Source organism: Gymnoscopelus microlampas, assembly GCF_963454915.1.
Source record: "Gymnoscopelus microlampas genome assembly, chromosome: 20".
Taxonomy (NCBI): domain Eukaryota; kingdom Metazoa; phylum Chordata; class Actinopteri; order Myctophiformes; family Myctophidae; genus Gymnoscopelus; species Gymnoscopelus microlampas.
In genome coordinates, this window is record NC_139957.1 from 38,684,273 (window position 1) to 38,704,533 (window position 20,261).

Consider the following 20,261-nt stretch of genomic DNA (forward strand, 5'->3'; position numbering starts at 1 on the left):
GCAGCAGGGCTGAAGTGTCGGAGCGAGCGAGCGTTCTCCTGTCCTGTAGCTGTCCGTCAGACTGCCTGTTGGACCTCCGCCAGGCTCATAAAGGTGCAAGGCGGTGGGGTCAGGCAGCATACCTTCCCTCGCTGTAATCACATGGCCATCTGTCAGAACCTACTCACACCCCTGACACCGCTTCCCTTAACCACCCACCCACGCACACACACACACACACACACACGCACACACACACAGACACACACGCAGGCACGCACGCACACACACACACACGTACATGCACACTCACACACCGCACGCAGTGGTGGGAAAAGTACTCAAATGTTTTACTTAAGTAAAAGTATCAATACTGCAATGTAGAAGTAATCTGTTACAAGTAATAAAAAAAAGACTTGAGTAAAAGTACAAAAGTATTGGTATCAAAATCTACTTAAAGTACCAAAAGTAAAAGTGCTAAAATGTTTGAAAATAGCAGATCTACAAGCTCACAACGCGCGAGCTTGTAGATCGGCTATTTTCAAATAGCCGAGGTATGATATATGGCTAAAGTGCTTAATGTATGTTTTATAACATAATAATTTATATCTGCAAAGTAACTAGCAACTAAAGTTTTCAAATAATTGTAGTGGAGTAAAGTACAATATTTGCCTCTGAGATGTAGTGGAGTAGAAGTAAAAGTATTGACAATTGGAAATACTCCAGTAAAGTAAAAGTACCTCAAAATTGTACTCAAGTACATTACTTGAGTAAATGTACTTAGTTACTTTACACCACTGCGCACGCACGCACGTGCACACACACACACACACACGCACACACACATGCCCATATAAGCATAATTGTCCGCGCAATTTTCCTTGCTTTCACAAGAGTTGTGTTCTGGTGATGGAGTGCCCACACGCATTGGTTTCGTGTTATGTGTTGCGGCGTTAGCAACAGAACGCCGTGCAATGTTTTACACGAAATGACTCGCAAACAGTCAAAAGTGACAGCCCCCCCCCCTCTACGCCCCCCCTTCCCTCCATTTTCAGCATAATGTCCTATTTCTACTGGGATGCATGGGGGTGATTTATGCCCGGATTAAGTCCTTAATCCATCATTTTGCGTCTTAGATTTCATCTTGAACTGAAAGTAACAATTGTTCAAAGACAAAGCATCTTTATTTCAACTGAGACAAACTGCACACTCCGTTATTCAAACCAGACGGGGCCATTTCTTTTTTTCTTCTTCTTTTTTTTCCACGTCTGTTTTGAGGCAATTTGTTTTTTGGCTCCCAGTGAAATCGGGGCCATATTTCATATCCTGACCCTCTCTCTCTCTCTCTCTCTCTCCCTCGGCCCTCTCCTCGTGCACTCCATCTTCCCCCCCCCCACCCCTCCATCCCTCCCCCCACTACACTCTCCTCGCTCTCTCTCTCTCTCTCTCTCTAACAGGATTTAGCATATCAATGGCAGATTAGTCTGTTTAACAAAAGCTTACCAGCGCTAAAGCCCCTTTCCACTCGTCCCCGGCAGCCTGACTCGCGGACCTCACACGCAGCCAGCGCTCGCCGTGCCGGCACATCGTTTGGTGTGCGTGTGTGGTCGCTATAGCTGCTGCTGGTGTGCTTGCGGCTCGCGGCTGAATGGATGATGTGCACCGCCAACTCGCCGAGCCCCCACACCCACCCCCCTCCCTGTGCGTTTGATGATGACAAAAGACATGCTTAGTCACTACTATGGACCTGGGAGATGTATGCAGTAGCATGATGTGTGGGTGTGTGTGTGGTGTGGTGATGTGTGTGTGTGTGTGTGTGTGTGTGTGTGTGTGTGTGTGTGTGTGTGTGTGTGTGTGTGTGTGTGTGTGTGTGTGTGTGTGTGTGTGTGTGTGCGTGTGTGCGCGCGTGTGTGGCACGTGTACGCACAAACATGGGGTTGAATTCGTTTGACTGTTAATGCCACCAAAATGTGGAATTCCCTACCAACAGCCATCAAAAAGTGCGACTCCTTGCCCTCCTTCAAAAAAGCCATAAAAGAGCACCTGTCTGCAATTTACAACTGGACCTAGACAAGTCTTCTAAGGAAGCCATTGGTTCTCAAAGTGGGGTCCGGGGACCCCCAGGGGTCCTTGTGGGGGTACCAGACACAATCATTTTAACCACTTTAACCATATTTTATACTTTGCCTATTCAAATATAGCAGATATACAAGCTCATAGTGCTATGAGCTTGTAGATCCGCTATTTTTGAAAAATCCCTGGCACAAATATTTTTTTCAGATGGGGGTCCGCAGCCAAATACATATAATTTTGGGGGTCCTTGACATGAAAACATTTGAGAACCACTGTTCTAAGCTCTTCTTGACACCAGAAATGCCCCCCCCCCCCAATGTTTCCTGTACATATACTTTTATTGCTCTGATTTCTTGTATGTTATTGTTAAGTCTTGATGAATTGAATACACTGGACCACAATGTAAACAAGCCCTCAGGGCTTTTAGTGTTATCCTTTTAGCATAATTATTTAATCGTATCACGCTGTACTTTTTGCAAACTGTTGATAAAGTATTGAATCAATCAATACGCGTCTTAACCACAATTGCTATGTGGTTAAGACTTGAAGGAACCCTAGCGTTCAAATTCTGGGACAAACAGTGTGCTAAAATACAAGCTACGCATTGTGAGCTGGTAGATTGGCTAAGAGATTGTAAATTGTAAGAGATTTGGTATAGAGGGGGAAAAAAGCAAATGAATAGGGGGGGGGGGGCTAGATGGGGCCTAGTATAGAGCCCTGGGCATTCAGTGTAGCGATAGTTCATGTAAGCACGGAAGGCAGGAGGTTATTATGCTAGCTCTCACTTCGCTAACAAGTTAATTCATACATATACCTCCACAAGTCGGTCTGTCTCTCCACGTTCAACCTCTCTTCATTCTCATTCGCTATTAAGCTATCTCACACACGCCTTCATTCCCACAGTGAAACTCTGACGGTCTTTTTAAGCAGCTCTCTGTTCACCGTTCAGTGTTTCCCCTAGCCAGATGTTGAAGGTGTGGGGGAAGAATGCAACTTTTTTCGCCAACTTTTTTTTCCGAAAAAAGTTGCCGGAAAAAGTTGGCTTTCGCGCGCACGCTCAAGATGCATATTTATGCTCAAACATGAAGTCTTGTATCTTATATAGTACAGTGCACAGTAATAATCTGTATAGTTTACATATGAATTGTCTCCAGATTTAGGAAAATATACTTTTTTTGGACAAAACTAAATGAACTTAAAAGTTTTTATAGTGTTATTGTAGTAAATTCATTTTTGAAAGGTTTTAAATATTTGCGTATTGAATCAATCAATACGCGTCTTAACCACAATTGCTATGTGGTTAAGACTTGAAGGAACCCTAGCGTTCAAATTCTGGGACAAACATTGTGCTAAAATACAAGCTACGCATTGTGAGCTGGTAGATTGGCTAAGAGATTGTAAATTGTAAGAGATTTGGTATAGAGGGGGAAAAAAGCAAATGAATAGGGGGGGGGGGGGGCTAGATGGGGCCTAGTATAGAGCCCTGGGCATTCAGTGTAGCGATAGTTCATGTAAGCACGGAAGGCAGGAGGTTATTATGCTAGCTCTCACTTCGCTAACAAGTTAATTCATACATATACCTCCACAAGTCGGTCTGTCTCTCCACGTTCAACCTCTCTTCATTCTCATTCGCTATTAAGCTATATCACACACACCTTCATTCCCACAGTGAAACTCTGGCGGTCTTTTTAAGCAGCTCTCTGTTCACCGTTCAGTGTTTCCCCTAGCCAGATGTTGAAGGTGTGGGGGAAGAATGCAACTTTTTTCGCCAACTTTTTTTTCCGAAAAAAGTTGCCGGAAAAAGTTGGCTTTCGCGCGCACGCTCAAGATGCATATTTATGCTCAAACATGAAGTCTTGTATCTTAGTTATATAGTACAGTGCACAGTAATAATCTGTATAGTTTACATATGAATTGTCTCCAGATTTAGGAAAATATACTTTTTTTGGACAAAACTAAATGAACTTAAAAGTTATTATAGTGTTATTGTAGTAAATTCATTTTTGAAAGGTTTTAAATATTTGCTACTATGCAACTGAGTTTGGCCAAGTAAAATATAACATGTTGTCTGTGTCAGGGTGGAAACCTGATGTGCGTGTGTTTCACATGCAACCCTTATAAATATGACGACTATCCGTATCATCTTTACCACCTACTGTGTGAATCGTGCGGTCCAGAACGTGCCAGTCTATTGTTCCTGAGTATATTCGGGGCTTCCTCTTGGTTCTAATGGAACATGGCAGAGAGAAAGCGGAGAGCCTCCTCCTCCTCTGCTCTCCCAACCTGTTACTGTACGTGCCGCTCTGCAGACGATGATGCTGGAAACGGGAACCATTGTAGCTCAGTGGAAAGTGTTTGTGTAGGGGGATGCCAACAGGAGGTGACACCACAGGGCTTTGAAGGGCTAGCCGCGTGCTGCCGCTGCTGCCTCCTCGCTGGTCTGATCAGCCTTCATATCAGTCCTTATAACCACATGAACGCTAGTATAGTCCCTATTCCCAGGCTTGTCATTAACCCATTAAGACCGGGAACGCATCTGTGTCATTTTACAGATTTCTTTGGCTATTAAAAAATAGCAGATCTACAAGCTCGTAGCACGTCACTATTGACTGTTGACATGAAAAAGTTAGAGCACCACTGATATAGCAACGTACTGTAAAGATTTAGAAAACATTTTTTGCGAACGCGGAAGCCGCCCAAGTGGAGCATACTATGAAACTCTGCTCGGCTTGTGTGTGTGTGTGTGTGTGTGTCTCTGTGTGCAATACTGTGCGTGCACTGCCTGTGTGTAGCCACAGAGTGCGCCAGAGTGCAGCTACAGTCAAAACACACACACACGTCCTTAAATACACAATATTTTGGAGCTCGCTTCCAGCGTTCGCGCGTCTTACTTGTAGATATGTATTTGGCCGTGGACCCCCATCTCAAAATGTTTTGTTTTATAAATGTTTTTTTATGCAGATAGACACATTTCTCAGTAGATCTATTTCAACAGTAAATTCCCAATGACATTAAAAAAAACACCCAGTAAACATGCTGTTCACTGGGTAAATGCATGTGCCCATATAGTTCCCCATTCATCCCTCTTTTCACCCAGTGCTATTTTTGGGCTAATTTCGCTGACATGATCTGCTATTTTTCGGTGAAGACATAATGGTGTTGAGGGGGGAAGAAAACGAGTTGGCCAAGGATTGAGCCCTACAAAGTATATATATATATATAGGGGTATTTAAGTGGTTAACAAACGGACAAATTAACACTGAGGATTTTACTGTGTCGGCAGGAAGTCTTCACACTTCACACTTCACACTTCCTCCTCCTCCGGCGACATTTTTGTGCGGAGGAGTTAGTCTGTACCTGGAAATGAACGTGATTGCGACCGGAAGCGCCCTCCTGAATGTTTTCACGCGGCTCGCGCACGAGCACAGCTGGTTTATTTACACAATCAAAACAACCATCTTGACACGGCGGCTATAACGTTAGCCACAGTTACCTCTCTGATTAAAACAGTTTTATGCCATTTCCTTTTGTTTTATTATTTAGTTCAAGCAGTTATTGCAAGATGAAAATGATGAGCCATTTAGCAAAACAAAACGATAACATCCCATATTGTTCTCATAGATTGTGGCAGTGGAGTGGTGTAAAGTACTGTACTTTGCTATGACTATTGCTATTGCTATTTTTCTTTGCCTTCTACAAATTATTGTCTCCGCCAGAGGTGGAGAGTATGTTTTCGTCTCCGTCCTTCCGTGTGTCCGCCAAGCTAACATTGGTCAAGCTTCACGTGACACGTGACAATATGTTGAAAGGGTGTGCTTTGATTGGCTAGCGAGACGCATGACGAAATAGAAACCTATAAATAGGAGTGTCACTTCAAAAAATCATTTATATTTTTTGAAGTGAGCTTCCATCAGCCAAGCTAACATTGGTCAAGTGACACGTGACAATATGTAAGGTAAGACAGGATTAATCAGGAACAGTACTGGCGGAGACCTGTGCTTTGAGGAACACATTTTCTAGTTGTTGATATTCTTATTTCTTTGTTTATGATGTAATTGCTGCTACAATGGAAAAGAACTAAGACATCTGTGTCTTGACAGACCGTCCTTCATTCCTTCCTGCCTTCAAATTATGCTTGTTTGATTGGCAGCTCTGGGTATTCTATTCAGCAGTGGTTCTCAAAGTGGGGTCCAGGGTCCTTGGGGGGTCATTTTAACCACATTTGCAATATTGGCTATTCAAAAATAGCAGATATGCAAGCTCACAGCTTGTCACTTCATGCTGCGCTGCGAGCTTGCACATCTGCTATTTTATGAGGGGGGGGGGGGGTCTCAATTTTTTTTGGGAATATTTTGAATAATTTTGAATTCTTCTTAACACAAATCTTCACTTCTGGGGGGTCCCTGGAACAAAACGTTTTCAGATGGGTTGGGGGCGTCCGCGGCCAAATTGCCAATTTGGGCGGTCCTTGACATGAAAAAGTTTGAGAACCACTGTTCTATTGGCCGTGGTGTGTGTGTGTGTGTGTGTGCGTGTGTGCGTGTGTGCGTGCGTGTGTGTGTGTGTGTGTGTGTGTGTGTGTGTGTGTGTGTGTGTGTGTGTGTGTGTGTGTGTGTGTGTGTGTGCACGTGGTGCACGTACGTGCGTGTCCATGCATCAGGCATGTCAGACGGGGGCGGGCGGAGGAAAAAAACCTGCCGTTGACACGGCAGCAGACTCAGGAAGGATGACCCCCTCGCTCTATACCATCAATCACTTCAAACGCTGACAGGGGTTTAGGATGTGACTGTGTGTGTGTGTGTGTGTGTGTGTGTGTGTGTGTGTGTGTGTGTGTGTGTGTGTGTGTGTGTGTGTGTGTGTGTGTGTGTGTGTGTGTGTGTGTGTGTGGGGGCGGGTGAGGGGGGCGGGGGGGGTTGTTGGAAATGTTCCATTAAACAGGCACGTGCCCAGAGTGAGTGAGTCCCTGACTGACTCCCCTCCTCCTCCTCAGCGCTGTTAGAAAAATGCTACCAGATAAGCTCAGTTTTGTCTGACAGACTGTGCACTCCAGCAGGTTAGATACACTGGACGCACGTCTCGCGTCTTTTACTCAACGGGGACGATGCCCGTCGCAAGTTGATGATGTCATTTGTGATAATGCGTGGTCCTGTCCTATGGAATGTATGCATGAGCTAATACAAAAACATGTTTAAAATATTGTGTTGATGCTCATATTAACCATAGGAAGTATTAAGTCGGTTTTTAGTTAGCACATGCACCTTTTTAGTTAGCACATTCCAAACATTCCATGGGGCTGGACCACACATGGACAAATGACATCATCAACTTGTGACAGGCGTTGTCCCCCTTGAGTAAAAGAGGAACTATTTTTAATATTTTAAGGTGTTTTTAATTCTTCATTTTAGCTATAGAGGGCAATTATAATGTATTAAGGCATATAAGGCTAGAGATCCTTTTAACCTTGACTTGTATAGGGGTGCAACAGTTACTAATCAATCGATTTTAATCGATTATGAATTTCATAAATTATTTATTTTAAGGAATTTGACTGCACTTTATTTAAAATGGTATTTTTTGTTGTACTCAGTGTGTCCTTGAAAAAGAGAGAGTGCTCTCAATGGTCTTCCCTAATTAAATAAAGGCCAATAAAATAAAATAAATCTAACCAGGTTCATTTACCAGATAGCGATCACTCTTTTAACCCATTAAGACCTGAGGCCGATTCTGCAAAATGTCTTCTAAATCCTAACAGTATTCTGAAAAAACGTATGTTTCTATGTCAGTAGACTGAGAGAACGAGAGCAATCCATGGTCTCGAAGGGCGGATCCAAACCCAGGCGCCCGGAGCAGCCGCGTCCTCCGATTGCTTCACCAATCTATGTCCCCGCCTCCCCTCCCCTCCCCCCCTCCCCCCCGGTCTGTGCACGGAGCAGGCTGACGTCACCAAATTTAGAGCGACGCCCCTCTGCACTCTGGTTGGTTAGGAGTTAACAAGGTTCTAAAGACCATCGTTCCTGCACCGTTCGCCCAGACTTTTTTCTTTTGAAACAAAAAAAAAGGCTGGGATTCCAAGGCTACTATGTCAGTGGTGCTCAAACCCCAAAATGTAAATGTATTTGGCGGACCCCCATCGCAAAATATTTTGTTCCAGGGACCCCCCAGAAGCAAAGATTGGAGTTCAAAATGTTCGCTTTAAAACAATATATATTCAAAGATTTGCACACATTTTCACGATTATTCAAAAATAGCAGATCTACAAGCTCATAGCGCGGCACCGAGTGCCGCGCTATGAGCTTGTATATCTGCTATTTCTGAGTAGTGACACAGATGCGTTCCAGGTCTTAAAGGGTTTTAAAGAAGGTGTTGTTGTAGTCAGGTGACGACCAGCCCAGCCCCGGCGCGGCCCGGCGGTCGGTGTGTGTGTGTGTGTGTGTGTCTGTATATCTGTGTGTGTTGGCAGCAGTGGACGGGCTCCAGATGTCTGTCTCATTCTCTTCCAGCGGCCGTGCCAATCCTGGTGCCCTCGGGCGTTAGCTGTCCCTGGCCCTCAGTGATTGGTATTGTTCTGTGCGGTCCATTGTGTGTGACCCTGGTATGCCGGGGAAACAGCTGGGCGGACTTTCCAAAAAACCCCAGTCTGCTGCTTTGGCACGGCCATGCATGCATGGGGCTCGTGTCTTCGGCAACAAAAAAAAAAGAATCACAGTGGCCGGCCCGTGCCTTGCTTTGATACCACGGCACACCGGTGGTGGAAAGTAACTAAGTACATTTACTCAAGTACTGTACTTAAGTCAAATTTTGAGGTATTTTTTACTTTACTGAAGTGTCTCCGGTTTTCAGTACTTTTACTTCTACTCCACTACATCTCAGAGGCAAATATTGTACTTTTACTCCCGTAACAATTATTTGAAAAAGTTACTAGTTATTTTGTAGATTTTGATTATTATCACAAAACATACATCACTTCAGCCCTATATACATTTCGGCTATTCAACAATAGCCGATCTACAGCGAGCTTGTAGATCTGCTATTTTCAAAAGATTTGTTTACATTTCATACATTTGAAAACTTGTGAAATGGGACTTTCTGCATATTGAGTACCTTCTACTTTTGGTACTTTAAGTACATTTTGATAGCAACACTTTTGTACTTTCACTCAAGTAAATTTAGAATTTCCTAATAATGCACATTTATGTCAGTTACTGGGAAGTGGATGTCAAGAACTTCCACATAAATGGGAGTTAGAATCTCAAGGGAAACTGTACCGGATTGCCTGGTTGAGTCAGCATTATTAGGAAATGTGCCCATATCAATGTGTCTAATCTCTCATACATAAGTTGTTGCAATGAATCAGTTAACATGAGTTTTTTTTAGCTCTGGACCACTAGCATATCTCAGTTAGATAATGATAACTGTTAAGGGCTTGATTTAATTCACCTCGAATTAACATATTAAATTAAGCCCTTAACAGTCGTTATTTAATTTCAAGCTTTCCCCCCCACACCACGTGCCCATACCACCCCTCCCAACACAACAGTGGTCCCCAGGTTGATTCTCAGTCAGGGTGGTGGGTCCCTGGTTCATAATCTGTTGAAAACCCCTGATCTATAGCTAAATGGGCTCCATTGCCATAGGAGCCGGCTTTATCCAAAACGCTTTGCAATGCGCCTTGCATTCTCACATTCACTATGCAAGGCACCAACCTGCTCCCTGCATGGGAACAGTTCAGTTCGCATCTGTGTAACCACTACTTTAACCATTATTTTATACTTTGGCTATTCAAAAATTGCACATATACAAGTTCACCGAGTGCCGTGCTATGAGCTTGTTTATCTGCTATTTTAGAAAAATCTTAAAAATGTGTGCAAATCTTTGAATACATATTTTTTAAAGCAAACATTTTTTTATCAAATCTTTGCTTCTGGGGGTCCCTGGAACAACATATTTTGAGATGGGGGGGGGGCTTGACATGAAAGAGTTTGAGAGCCACTGATTATAAGTTTTTCCAAAAAACTGTTAGGATTTAGAAGACATTTCTAGAATCCCCAGAAGCAAAGATTTGAGTTACGAATGTTCGCTTTAAAAAACATATACATTTAAAGATTTGCAAATAAAAAATCATGATTTCTTCCCCAAAAAAATGCAGATCTACAAGGTCATAGCCCTCGGTGCTGCGCTATGAGCTTGTATATCTGCAATTTTTTTGAATGGCCAAATAAATCTTAAAATGACACAGATGCGTTCCCGATCTTAATGGATTAAGAACCACTGCTCTACAATGAATGAATTTAATTAAATGTCCATATTGTTTGGCAGAATAGCGTGTGTACTGTGTTGTACCAGTATGTTTGGTGATGGTTTGTGAGCTGGGCTGGGCTGGCTGCGTGCATGTTTTTGGCGTGACCCACCCTTCTCCTCCTGACACGCACGTTTGGCCCGGCCGGGCCTCCACAGAACAGGAAGTGACTCAGTATTGACTGGTGCTCCACTTCCTCCATGCTGATTCTCCTCTGCTCGTCTCAGGATGTTTACCTCGCTCCTCCCCTCCTCCTCCTCCTTCACCTCCTCCTCCGTCTGCTCCTTGGCCAGATGATTCCCCCCCCCCACACACACACACACACACACACACACACACATACACACAGTGCAAGTTCCTCTGTCTTGACCTGGCCTGGCCTAGCCTGGCTTATACCCTGTCCCGGTCGCGTGCAGCGTTCTACCAACCGCTCTCAGTAGCCTCTCTAGTCTAGGGGCTTCTTTCGCTCTACATTAGAAGAGTTGGGAACGGTGGGCCAGTGTTGATTTCGTCGACTAAAACTATGACGAAAAATGTTTGTCGACTACCTTTTTTCACTGACAAAAACGAAATAAAAACTAAGCTATGATGACTAAAACTAAGACACAATGTATTGACGATTATGTCAACAAATAAAAACTTCTCCACTAGATAGGGATCTAGTGGAGAAGAGATCCAGTAGAACTAAAAGACAAGTCATTTTATGCTTGGTTACGGTCAGGTTTTGCTTGCTGAAAATGGCCGATCTACAACGCGACGCGTTGTGAGCTTGTTGATCGGCTATTTTCAGCATGCAACCAAGTGTAAAATCAGCCATTGCAATGCCATCAAGGCACCGCCAAAATACATTTTAGTCAACTAAATCAACTGTAGATTTAGTCGACTAATAACCTTTGTAAAGAACCCAAATACGTTTTGCACTAAAATATTATATATCCTGGGTGAACAGATAATGCTTTAAGTTGGTATCCTTTTATTTTGTGTTTTGAGCCAAATGCTTTTATTTTGAAAATACTTTTGGACGACGTTACTACCTGCGCGTTGCGCAGAGAGACAGTTTTGACACAACAGCAGTGTGGAGACGCATGTGCTGTTCCTAGCTGCAAAAAGATCGCATATTGTTTATCTTTTGAGATGATCAATTATAGTTTTAGCACCCCCCGAAGAGGCATAGGGTTAGTAGCCATGGACTGTGCTTACTGCATACAAAACAACACAGGGTTTTTTGGTTATAAAAGGACAGGTCTTTGCTAAAAATGCATTGCTTGTTTTGTTTACATGCTGTTCAGCATACGGTATATTGATGGACATTAAATGAAAGAAAAGTTTTTCTGCAACAAAGGTATATGGTGCTAAGGATAGTGATAACTAACTAGACCAGAGTTTAGTTTGCTACTCTTTCTGTAAAAGGTGTTGACATTGAAAGGTTTGCATTTTGAATTGCAAAGGAAGGTATTTGATGTTACAGTATTTCATGCACTTTGGTTAAAAAACTTCATTATTTCATGTCATTATATGCACTTAAAAATGTTATAAAAAGGCATTTCATTATGTTTTATTGAGTTAAAAACAACTGCTAAAAATAAGGAAAACGAGTTCATTAGAAGTGATGATTTTGAAGTCATATTTGTCTTAGTTCATTCTAAAAGTAATTACAGCAATGCTGACTGATGGTAAAAGCCATGTTAAAAAGTACTTTCAGTACAGTTTTGGTTATTTACGTTTGTAGCTTATTTGAACTAATGTTATGGTATTGTTGTTCTTTCACAAAATGTGTGAAACTAACAGAGTATTTTTGTTTGTGTTTTTGTACTGTCTTGTCAGTTCTTACGGTGGTCTTTGGATTTTAATAAATTCATAATCATCAGTTCAAGTCTTGACCATCTTTCGGTGGGGGCCGCTACAACCTTACTACACCTTCCTACCTCTATGACTGCCTAGAGAGATATGTTCCAAACCGGCCCCTCAGGTCTTCAAGTGCTGACCTGCTCGAGGTGCCTACAATGACATACAAAAAATACGGTGAAGCAGCATTCTATGGACCGACAGCGTGGAATAAACTCCCATTACACCTAAGACAGGCAGCCTCTGTCGATAGCTTTAAAGCACAGCTCAAGACCTACTTCTTCACTCTTGCTTTTAGCTGATTCTTTGGTTGATTTTTAAGTCCTCACTGTAATGCCTATTTTAATGTTGTTTTATGCTTTTGCTTTTCTTTTTTTTGGCTTTATTGTTAAATTGGTTGTAACTGTAATTGTATTCTTGCTCTGTAAAGCACTTTGAGCTGCATTTCATGTCATGAAAGGTGCTATACAAATAAAGTTTATTATTATGATATTTAGTCAACTAAAACTAGACTAACAGTAAAACATTTCAGACGACTAAAATATGACTAAAACTAAATGGAATTTGATTCAAAAGACTATGACTAAAACTGAATCAAGATTTGCTGTCAAAATCAACACTACGTTGGGCGTTGTCACATACTAACACAACCCAAAAACCCATCTCAGCACCGGCCTCAGTGGCTCGCCTCGTTAATCACTCGACTTTCAACCCACACCTTAGGGCAGTGGTTTTCAACCAGTGGTCTGGGGACCACCAGTGGTCCTTGGGGGAGTACCAGGGGGTCCCCAGCAAAATTAGTTAATAGCGTTACAATCATTTTTAACCACCGCTTTGGCTATTCAAAAATAGCAGATATACAAGCTCATAGCGCGGCACCGAGTGCAGCGCTATGAGCTTGTAGATCTGCTATTTTTGAAAAACCTTGAAAAAGTGTGCATATCTTTGAATATTTATATTTTTTAAAGCGAAAATTAACTGATATCTTTGCTTCTGGGGGTCCCTGGCACAAAACCTTTTCAATTGGGGGTCCGCGGCCAAATGTATATCAATTTAGGGGTCCTTGGCATGAAAAAGGTTGAAAACCACTGCCTTAGGGGATCGACTCCCGTTGTCGACGCTACTTTATCCAACAACCGCGGACTACCTTTTTTCCGCCGATAAAGTATAGTTATGGACCGCGACGGAGGGGCGCAGCCTCAAGCAAACTTGAGCCACGAGAAGCACCACCGAGCGCGCTAAAGCGCGCAAGTTAACGTGCTGAACGTTGCAAAGTTTCGCTTGAGCCTACTCGGCCCCGTCCGAGTTATGTACCAATAGGCACAGAATCGTAAATTATCATTAGCTTTATTATTACCTGTAGTGTAAACCATGTATTCATATTTTTTTTTGGGGGGGGGGGGGGGGTGGGGGCTTTTCTGCCTTTATCTGGACAGTACAGTGTAGATTGACAGGAAACAGGAGAGAGAGATGAGGAGTGACACACAGCAAAGGCAGCCGGGGACTCGGGGATCGAACCCACGACTGATGATAGGTTCTTGGTTTACCTATATGATCCTAGATGTCTATGCATTTGATGTATTACCTCGTGTTTACATTGCCTATAGTGTAAATTGCTCTGGATTCATAGTGTCTGCTAAATGCCAAATTTTCATTGTAAATTGTATCATGATGATGGGGGGGGGAAGGACTTGTGGACTGGTTTAGATTCCAGTAAGGAAACAAACGGTATCAGTCCCTATTGAAGCCATTGTAGTGGTTTGGTCCTTGTTGTTTTATTGTGTTGTGTTCCTCTCAGGGGAGGTAGAGAGAGGCTTGATGTTTGATCAAGCTTTTTAACTACTGAGTCGGAATGCTAACTCCCTCCTCCAGGCTCTGTGTGTGTGCGTGCGTGTGTGCGTGCGTGCGTGCGTGCGTGCGTGCGTGCTTGTAGATCTGCTATTTTTGAATAGCCAGCGTATAAAATAAATATGGATAAAGTGATTAAAATGACACCACTTTGAGACCTTCATCAGGGCAAACATGATTATTTTTTAAACTCCAGACCAAGTGAGTGGGATCACTCTCTTTTTCTACGCACCTGTCATCAACATGTTGGAGGTGTGCATCAGCCTTTTTAGTCAAGATAACGTTTTATTGCCATGTGTAACAGAGAGATATTTACTTTGCACAGAAAGGAATGCAGTCATTTTTATTGTTGATTACGTTTAACTGAACATTTGAGTTGTGTCCTGTCCAGCTGAGCTGGCCACTCAGCTAACTAGTCCACCTATGGAGACAACATGTTTGGTGATATCTGGCAAGTGCAATTGGTGTATTATATGAGTGCAATAGAGACTAAAGTGGAATGTGTGAGAGGTGCAATATGGGTAATGCTAATGATTGAAAGCTTAACATGTACCAAGTTGGGCTGTTCTGTTTGCCAGTGTAATAGGCTCTATCCACAGCAGCCATGTTATGAAGACATTCACAGGTGTTACCAATGATACTAATGAAGGCTCTGTTCCATTTAGTCTAGCACAGTGGTTTCCACGACCCCCATAACTCTGAGAGTGTACAAATGGAACCAAATGGACCCTTACGGGTCCATTTGGTTCCATTTGTACACTCTCAGAGTTACACACCTGTAAGGGGCCATTTGGAAGCCCATGAGGACCCCAACTGTGGACCCACTGGTGTTTCCAGTGGGCCAACATGCACAATATTAGCACCCTGACTCTGTTTGACCAGAATGGAACAGAGCCTTCATTAGTATCATTAGTAACACCTGTGCATTTCTTCACAATATGGCTGCTGTGAATAGAGCCTTTTGGGCTGGACCAAGTCAGAAGGGCAGAGGGGGGTTGTAATGTGTATTTGGAATTGTTAGGGATCCTGTGTAAAGTTGTAGTATGAGAATCATTAGTGGTGTAGTTCATGGAGTTTTAAGATATTTTATGAGAGTTAATGTTATATGTATTTCTGTATTTATATATTTCTGTATTTGTATATGTATATTTGTTGATCTACCCCTTGACATGGTGGAGTCCTAATTGCCTCAGCTGCTCAGCTGAGTATAAAATTCTGGCAGTAACAGGCCTGTTCATTTAGAGGTAGAATGAGAGCCAGGTAATACCATGTCTGTCACCTGTGTTGGCGCCCCTGTGTTGTCTTGTGTAAACTTGATGTCGGTGAATAAACACACCTCTTGGTTGCACTTTACAAACGCCTTTGTACTGCTTCCAGCCGCAAAAGGGCTCATTCTCACACCATGGTGTCTTTACTTCAAGCAGCCCAGTCAGGAACGTGATGTTCTCGTGTTAACTTATCTCTCCCCTCTCCTTTTTCTCCAGTTCCACAGAGTGTGGCTTCTTAACGGAATGTACGACAAGATCTTTTTTTCCCCCACATTTTAATTGAGTTGCATCATTTCTATAGAGCTGACAGCTGACTGAAAGGTGATAATGGGGGAGTGATTAGAAGAGTGGCTAGGGGTTGAATAAATTACCCATTGTTCACACCCATTACCAGGCTCTTAGAGGTGCTTAGAAGTGCTAATTCTTTGAAGGGATTTTCTCAGCTTGGACTATTATAGCTTAACAAGATTCAAACGAGCATTATCTTCTTCAAATTATGTTCCCATTTCAATGAATGACACGTCATTTGAAAGCTTACTTTCTGCACTTTCTCATAATCTGCAAAAAGCTGAAAAATGACCACGGGCTAATTTTGTCTCAAACCACTGTACTGAGTCACATTTAACGTCATTTAACTCAGTGGTTTTCAACCTTTTTCATGCCAAGGACCCCTAAATGTATATGCATTTGGCCGCGGACCCCCATCTGAAAATGTTGTGCCAGGGACCCCCAGAAGCAAAGATTTGAGTTAAAATGTTCGCTTTAACAAAATATTATATTTTTGCACACATTTTCAAGATTTTTCAAAAATAGCAGATATACAAGCTCATAGAGCCAACGCTAAGTGGTTAAAATGATTGTGACGTTGATGTTGACGTAGTGATGTTAACTACTTTTGCTGGGGACCCGCTGGTACCCCCTCAAGGACCACTGGTGGTCCCCGGACCACTGGTTGAGAAACACTGATTTAACTTATCTCTCCATTCTCTCCTCTTCTTCTGCAGTTCCCCGAGTGTGGCTTCTTCGGAATGTACGACAAGATCCTCCTGTTCCGCCATGACCTGAACTCTGACAACATCCTTCAGAGGCTGACCTCGGCGGAGGACATCCATGAAGGAGATCTCATCGAGGTGGTCCTCTCCGGTACGTAAAACCTGTTGACGAAGGACCCCCTAGCTGAGAGAGAGATGAAGCAGGGACCCCCTCTAAATTGTATAAAATTGTGTTTCAGATTTTTTTTTTACTTGGTCTGCTCTTTTTCTCTCTACACCTATACTTCTTTGCCAAAAATAGCCGATCTACAAGCTCACAACGCCTCGCGGTGCGAGGCGTTGTGAGCTTGTAGATCGGCTATTTTCGGGCTAATGTCCCCCTCAGAATAGGGATGCTAGGGTGCAAGTGGTTCGCTTAATGTAAAAAAAAACATTCTATCACACAAAAGATTTGGCGCACCCCCTATAGTAGCTCTGATGACCCCCTAGGGGTCCCGGACCCCTTGTTGAAGACCCCCTGTCTTAGAGGGAAAAGGAGCCCAGGTTTGGGCCTCTATGATTCATGTTGTCTATTTTGAATGCATCCACCTGTTGTGTGTGTGTGTGTGTGTGTGTGTGCGCGTGTGTTGCTGCTCCAGGCGCATGTTGTTTTAACACCTACTGTAGTGTACTGATCAGGGTTTCCGTCAAGCCCGGTCACCTTTTGTAGCCGTGACACAGGTGCTCCGTTTCCTTTGACATTTCCTGCTGTGAATGATTCGGCTTCCTGTACCGAGAGCTGAGACCTATAACAAATGCTTCACAATGTCTTCTGTTGTGTTGTGGCTGTTGTGGTGTTACTGTACCTATTGGAAAAAAACTCCATTGGAAAACACCAGACGCCACCTGTGTGACTGCAGAATAATCCCCTGCCCTCCCTGAGGAGGAGGGAGGGGGGTATTGTTTGGAGTGTGGGGGGTTTGTAGGATCACAGAGGAGGAGGGTGAGAATCTCAGATTATCCCATTAAAACAGGGAAAGCATCTCTTGTACATCTGCTATTTTTGAACATTTTTGAAAAAACAATATTTGTATTTTTGTAACACATATGGCGTATTTTGGCCATAATACATATTTATTTTCAGTATTGGTATCAGTCATTTCTTTGTGTATTTACATTTTTTTTGTCATATCTGCCCCCGTGCAACTTTTGTTTACAAGGCCTAAAAATCCACACAATTAAATCGTTAATCGCAATTATTTGAGAGACAATTTATCGGCAAGTAAAATGTCATAATCGTGACAGCCCTTACCTGTCGACAAGTATCACCTGACACCTTGGAACCGTAGGAAGTCCCACCACGTGGGAAAACGCTGTGGAAGTCAGCTCTGTCAACCAGTCCTCATCTAACCCTCTCAGCGCCCTGCAGAAAAGGACGGTTTTTGCACGTGTGACATCTCAGCTGTGTTTTACAAAACGCAGAGAGGCCCCGATGATGATGACTCCTCTTCTTTTTCCACCAAGCCTTTCATTTGGGGTTTTAGAGAAAATATGAACCTTTTCCGCCCCGCAATTTGTCTCCTGTCATCTTCAGCTAGGGTTTTCCTCTCCTCCTGACCAACCTGTTGTTGTGTCCTGCGGCGTGGGGAGGGATAGAGTCAACAGTCTGAATATCGCTCTCAAGTCGGGCGGAAACCTCGTATGTACCTAGAACTAGTTACTATTCAGGATTCAAATTCAAAAAGTAGCAAAAGTTGCGGATCCGCAAGCTCGAAACGCGTCGCTTCACGTCGCGTTTTCAGCTTGTAGATCTGCAGTGGTGTAAAGTAACTAAGTACATTTACTCAAGTTCTGTACTTAAGTACAATTTTGAGGTCATTTTTCATTTACTGGAGTGTTTCCAATATTCAGTATTTTTGCTTCTACTCCACTACATCTCAGAGGCAAATATCATACTTTTACTCCACTACAATTATTTGAAAACTTAAGTTACTAGTTACTTTGCATACAGTATATAAATGATCATATTATAATACATACATTAACCACTTCAACCCTATTTTATATACGCCGCGCGTTGTGTGCTTGTAGATCTGCTATTTTCAAACATTTTAGTACTTCTACTTTTGGTACTTAACGTATATTTTGATGCCAAAACTTTTGTTCTTTTACTCAAGTCACATTTGAACACAGGCTTGAAGCAGAGTATTTTTATATTGTGGTATTGTCACTTTTACTTAAGTAAAATATCTGAGTAATTCTTCCACCATTGTAGATCTGCTACTTTTGATACTTTTGTGTGACGCTTCTGGTATGATCAAGTCGGGAGTTAATTTACGAAAAAACACAAAAAGTTTGAATATGGAGATAAGAGGTTTCTGGCCGACACTCGCTGCTAGGGATGGGAGACGAGCCTGCTTATTCTTGGCCCCGGGCTCAAAGAGGAACGGCTTGTTTTTCCTGCAGTAAGTGATTGTAGTGGCCCCCCCCCTCGCAGAGTGTAAACACGCCTGTGATGTGCCGGACTGGGCCAGGGCCCCCGGACGCAGCATGGACTCGGGGACTAATGGGGGCCATCTCGGCCCAGGGGGGTTGGACCTGAGGTTTTGGCCCCCCCAACCAAAATGGTTCTGTTTTTCACTCTTTTTCCCAGCCAGGTTCCACATAGTTCATTATTTTACACAGCGCCTTGATGGTTGACAAGAGATGTAGCCGGCTGACATTGCTATCACACATAACGTTACTGCTGTATGGCAGTGGTTCTCAAAGTAGGGCACGGGGGGGTCTTTGAGGGGGGGTTCCAGTCAAGGGGGGGGCCCCAGCAAAATGAGTTAACCCATTCAATCCGGGATCGCATCTACAAATGTCTTCTAAATCCTATCAGTTTTCTGAAACACTTACATGGCTATAATATCAGTGGTTATTAAACCTTTTCATGACAAGGACCCCCACAATGATATGTATTTGGTCGCGGACCACCATCTCCAAATGTTTAGTTCCAAGGACCCCCCAGAAGCAAAGATTTGAGTTACAAATGTTTGCCTTTAAAAATATACATATTCAAAGATTAGCACAAACGTTCATGATTTTTCAAAAATAGCAGATCTACAAGCTCATAACGCGGCACTCTGTGCCGCGTTATGAGCTTGAGCTATGAGCTATTGAGCTATGAGCTATTGAGCTATGAGCTATGAGCTATGAGCTTTAACCTTACTTGAGGTTCGGGCCGCTACAAGGCCCTCACATCTACGCCACACCGCCGATCCGACCAATGCTGCGTCATAGTGTCACAGGGGGCTTTGTTAGAGACCCGTTGTACCTGTCTGTCTGTGTCCCTCCTCCCATTAGCCAATTTTAATATATGATATACAACGGTTAATTGAAAATAGCCAATCTACAAGTCCCTCCCTGGCACGAAACATTTTCAAATGGCGGTCCGCGGCCAACTACTTCTGTACATGTTAAATTGGAGGGTGGAAGTGGGGGGGGGGGGGGGGGGGGGCTTGACATGAAAACGATGTTTTGAGAACCGCTGCTCTATGGCTTAGAAACGCCAGGGACACGTGCCGTGGCGATCTCAAACCAAACAGACAGCACATTGATTTGGCTGGTCGTGTGAAAAACAGCCTCGTTATAGGCTGACGTTTGGCGTTGTTTTGAAGCTAATTAGCGCGACAGCCATTACATAAAAGTGGGATTGCTGAGAGGCAGCCAGTAGTTAACAGACATGTTGACAACACTGATGGATGAATGCCTTCTTTCATGTGTCTGTGCCAGGGAGATGCGTTGCCCCCCGCCCAAAGTCATGTGATTCATTTGACTTCAGTGTCCACTTTGAAGTGGGTTCCAAACTGCTGCCGTCTTCAGCCCACAGTGATCATGTTTTCTCTGAATTGAGGGAGATATGCTTCCCAGCATTCTCAATCATGATGTCAGTCACATAACGACGTTGCTGTCGGGCAGAAATCCTTCTTATCTCTT

General features: G+C 43.3%; 1 protein-coding gene across 4 annotated transcripts in view; it reads left to right on the top strand.

Moving 5' to 3' along the window:
* prkd3 (protein kinase D3) overlaps positions 1-20,261 on the top strand; it is a 111,169-nt gene that overhangs the window by 42,787 nt on the left and 48,121 nt on the right. For all 4 annotated transcript variants that reach the window (XM_084045678.1, XM_084045679.1, XM_084045676.1 and 1 more), the window contains exon 3: positions 16,314-16,452. In XM_084045678.1, coding sequence (XP_083901804.1) covers positions 16,314-16,452 — 139 coding nt within the window. The remainder of the gene's footprint in view (positions 1-16,313; positions 16,453-20,261) is intronic.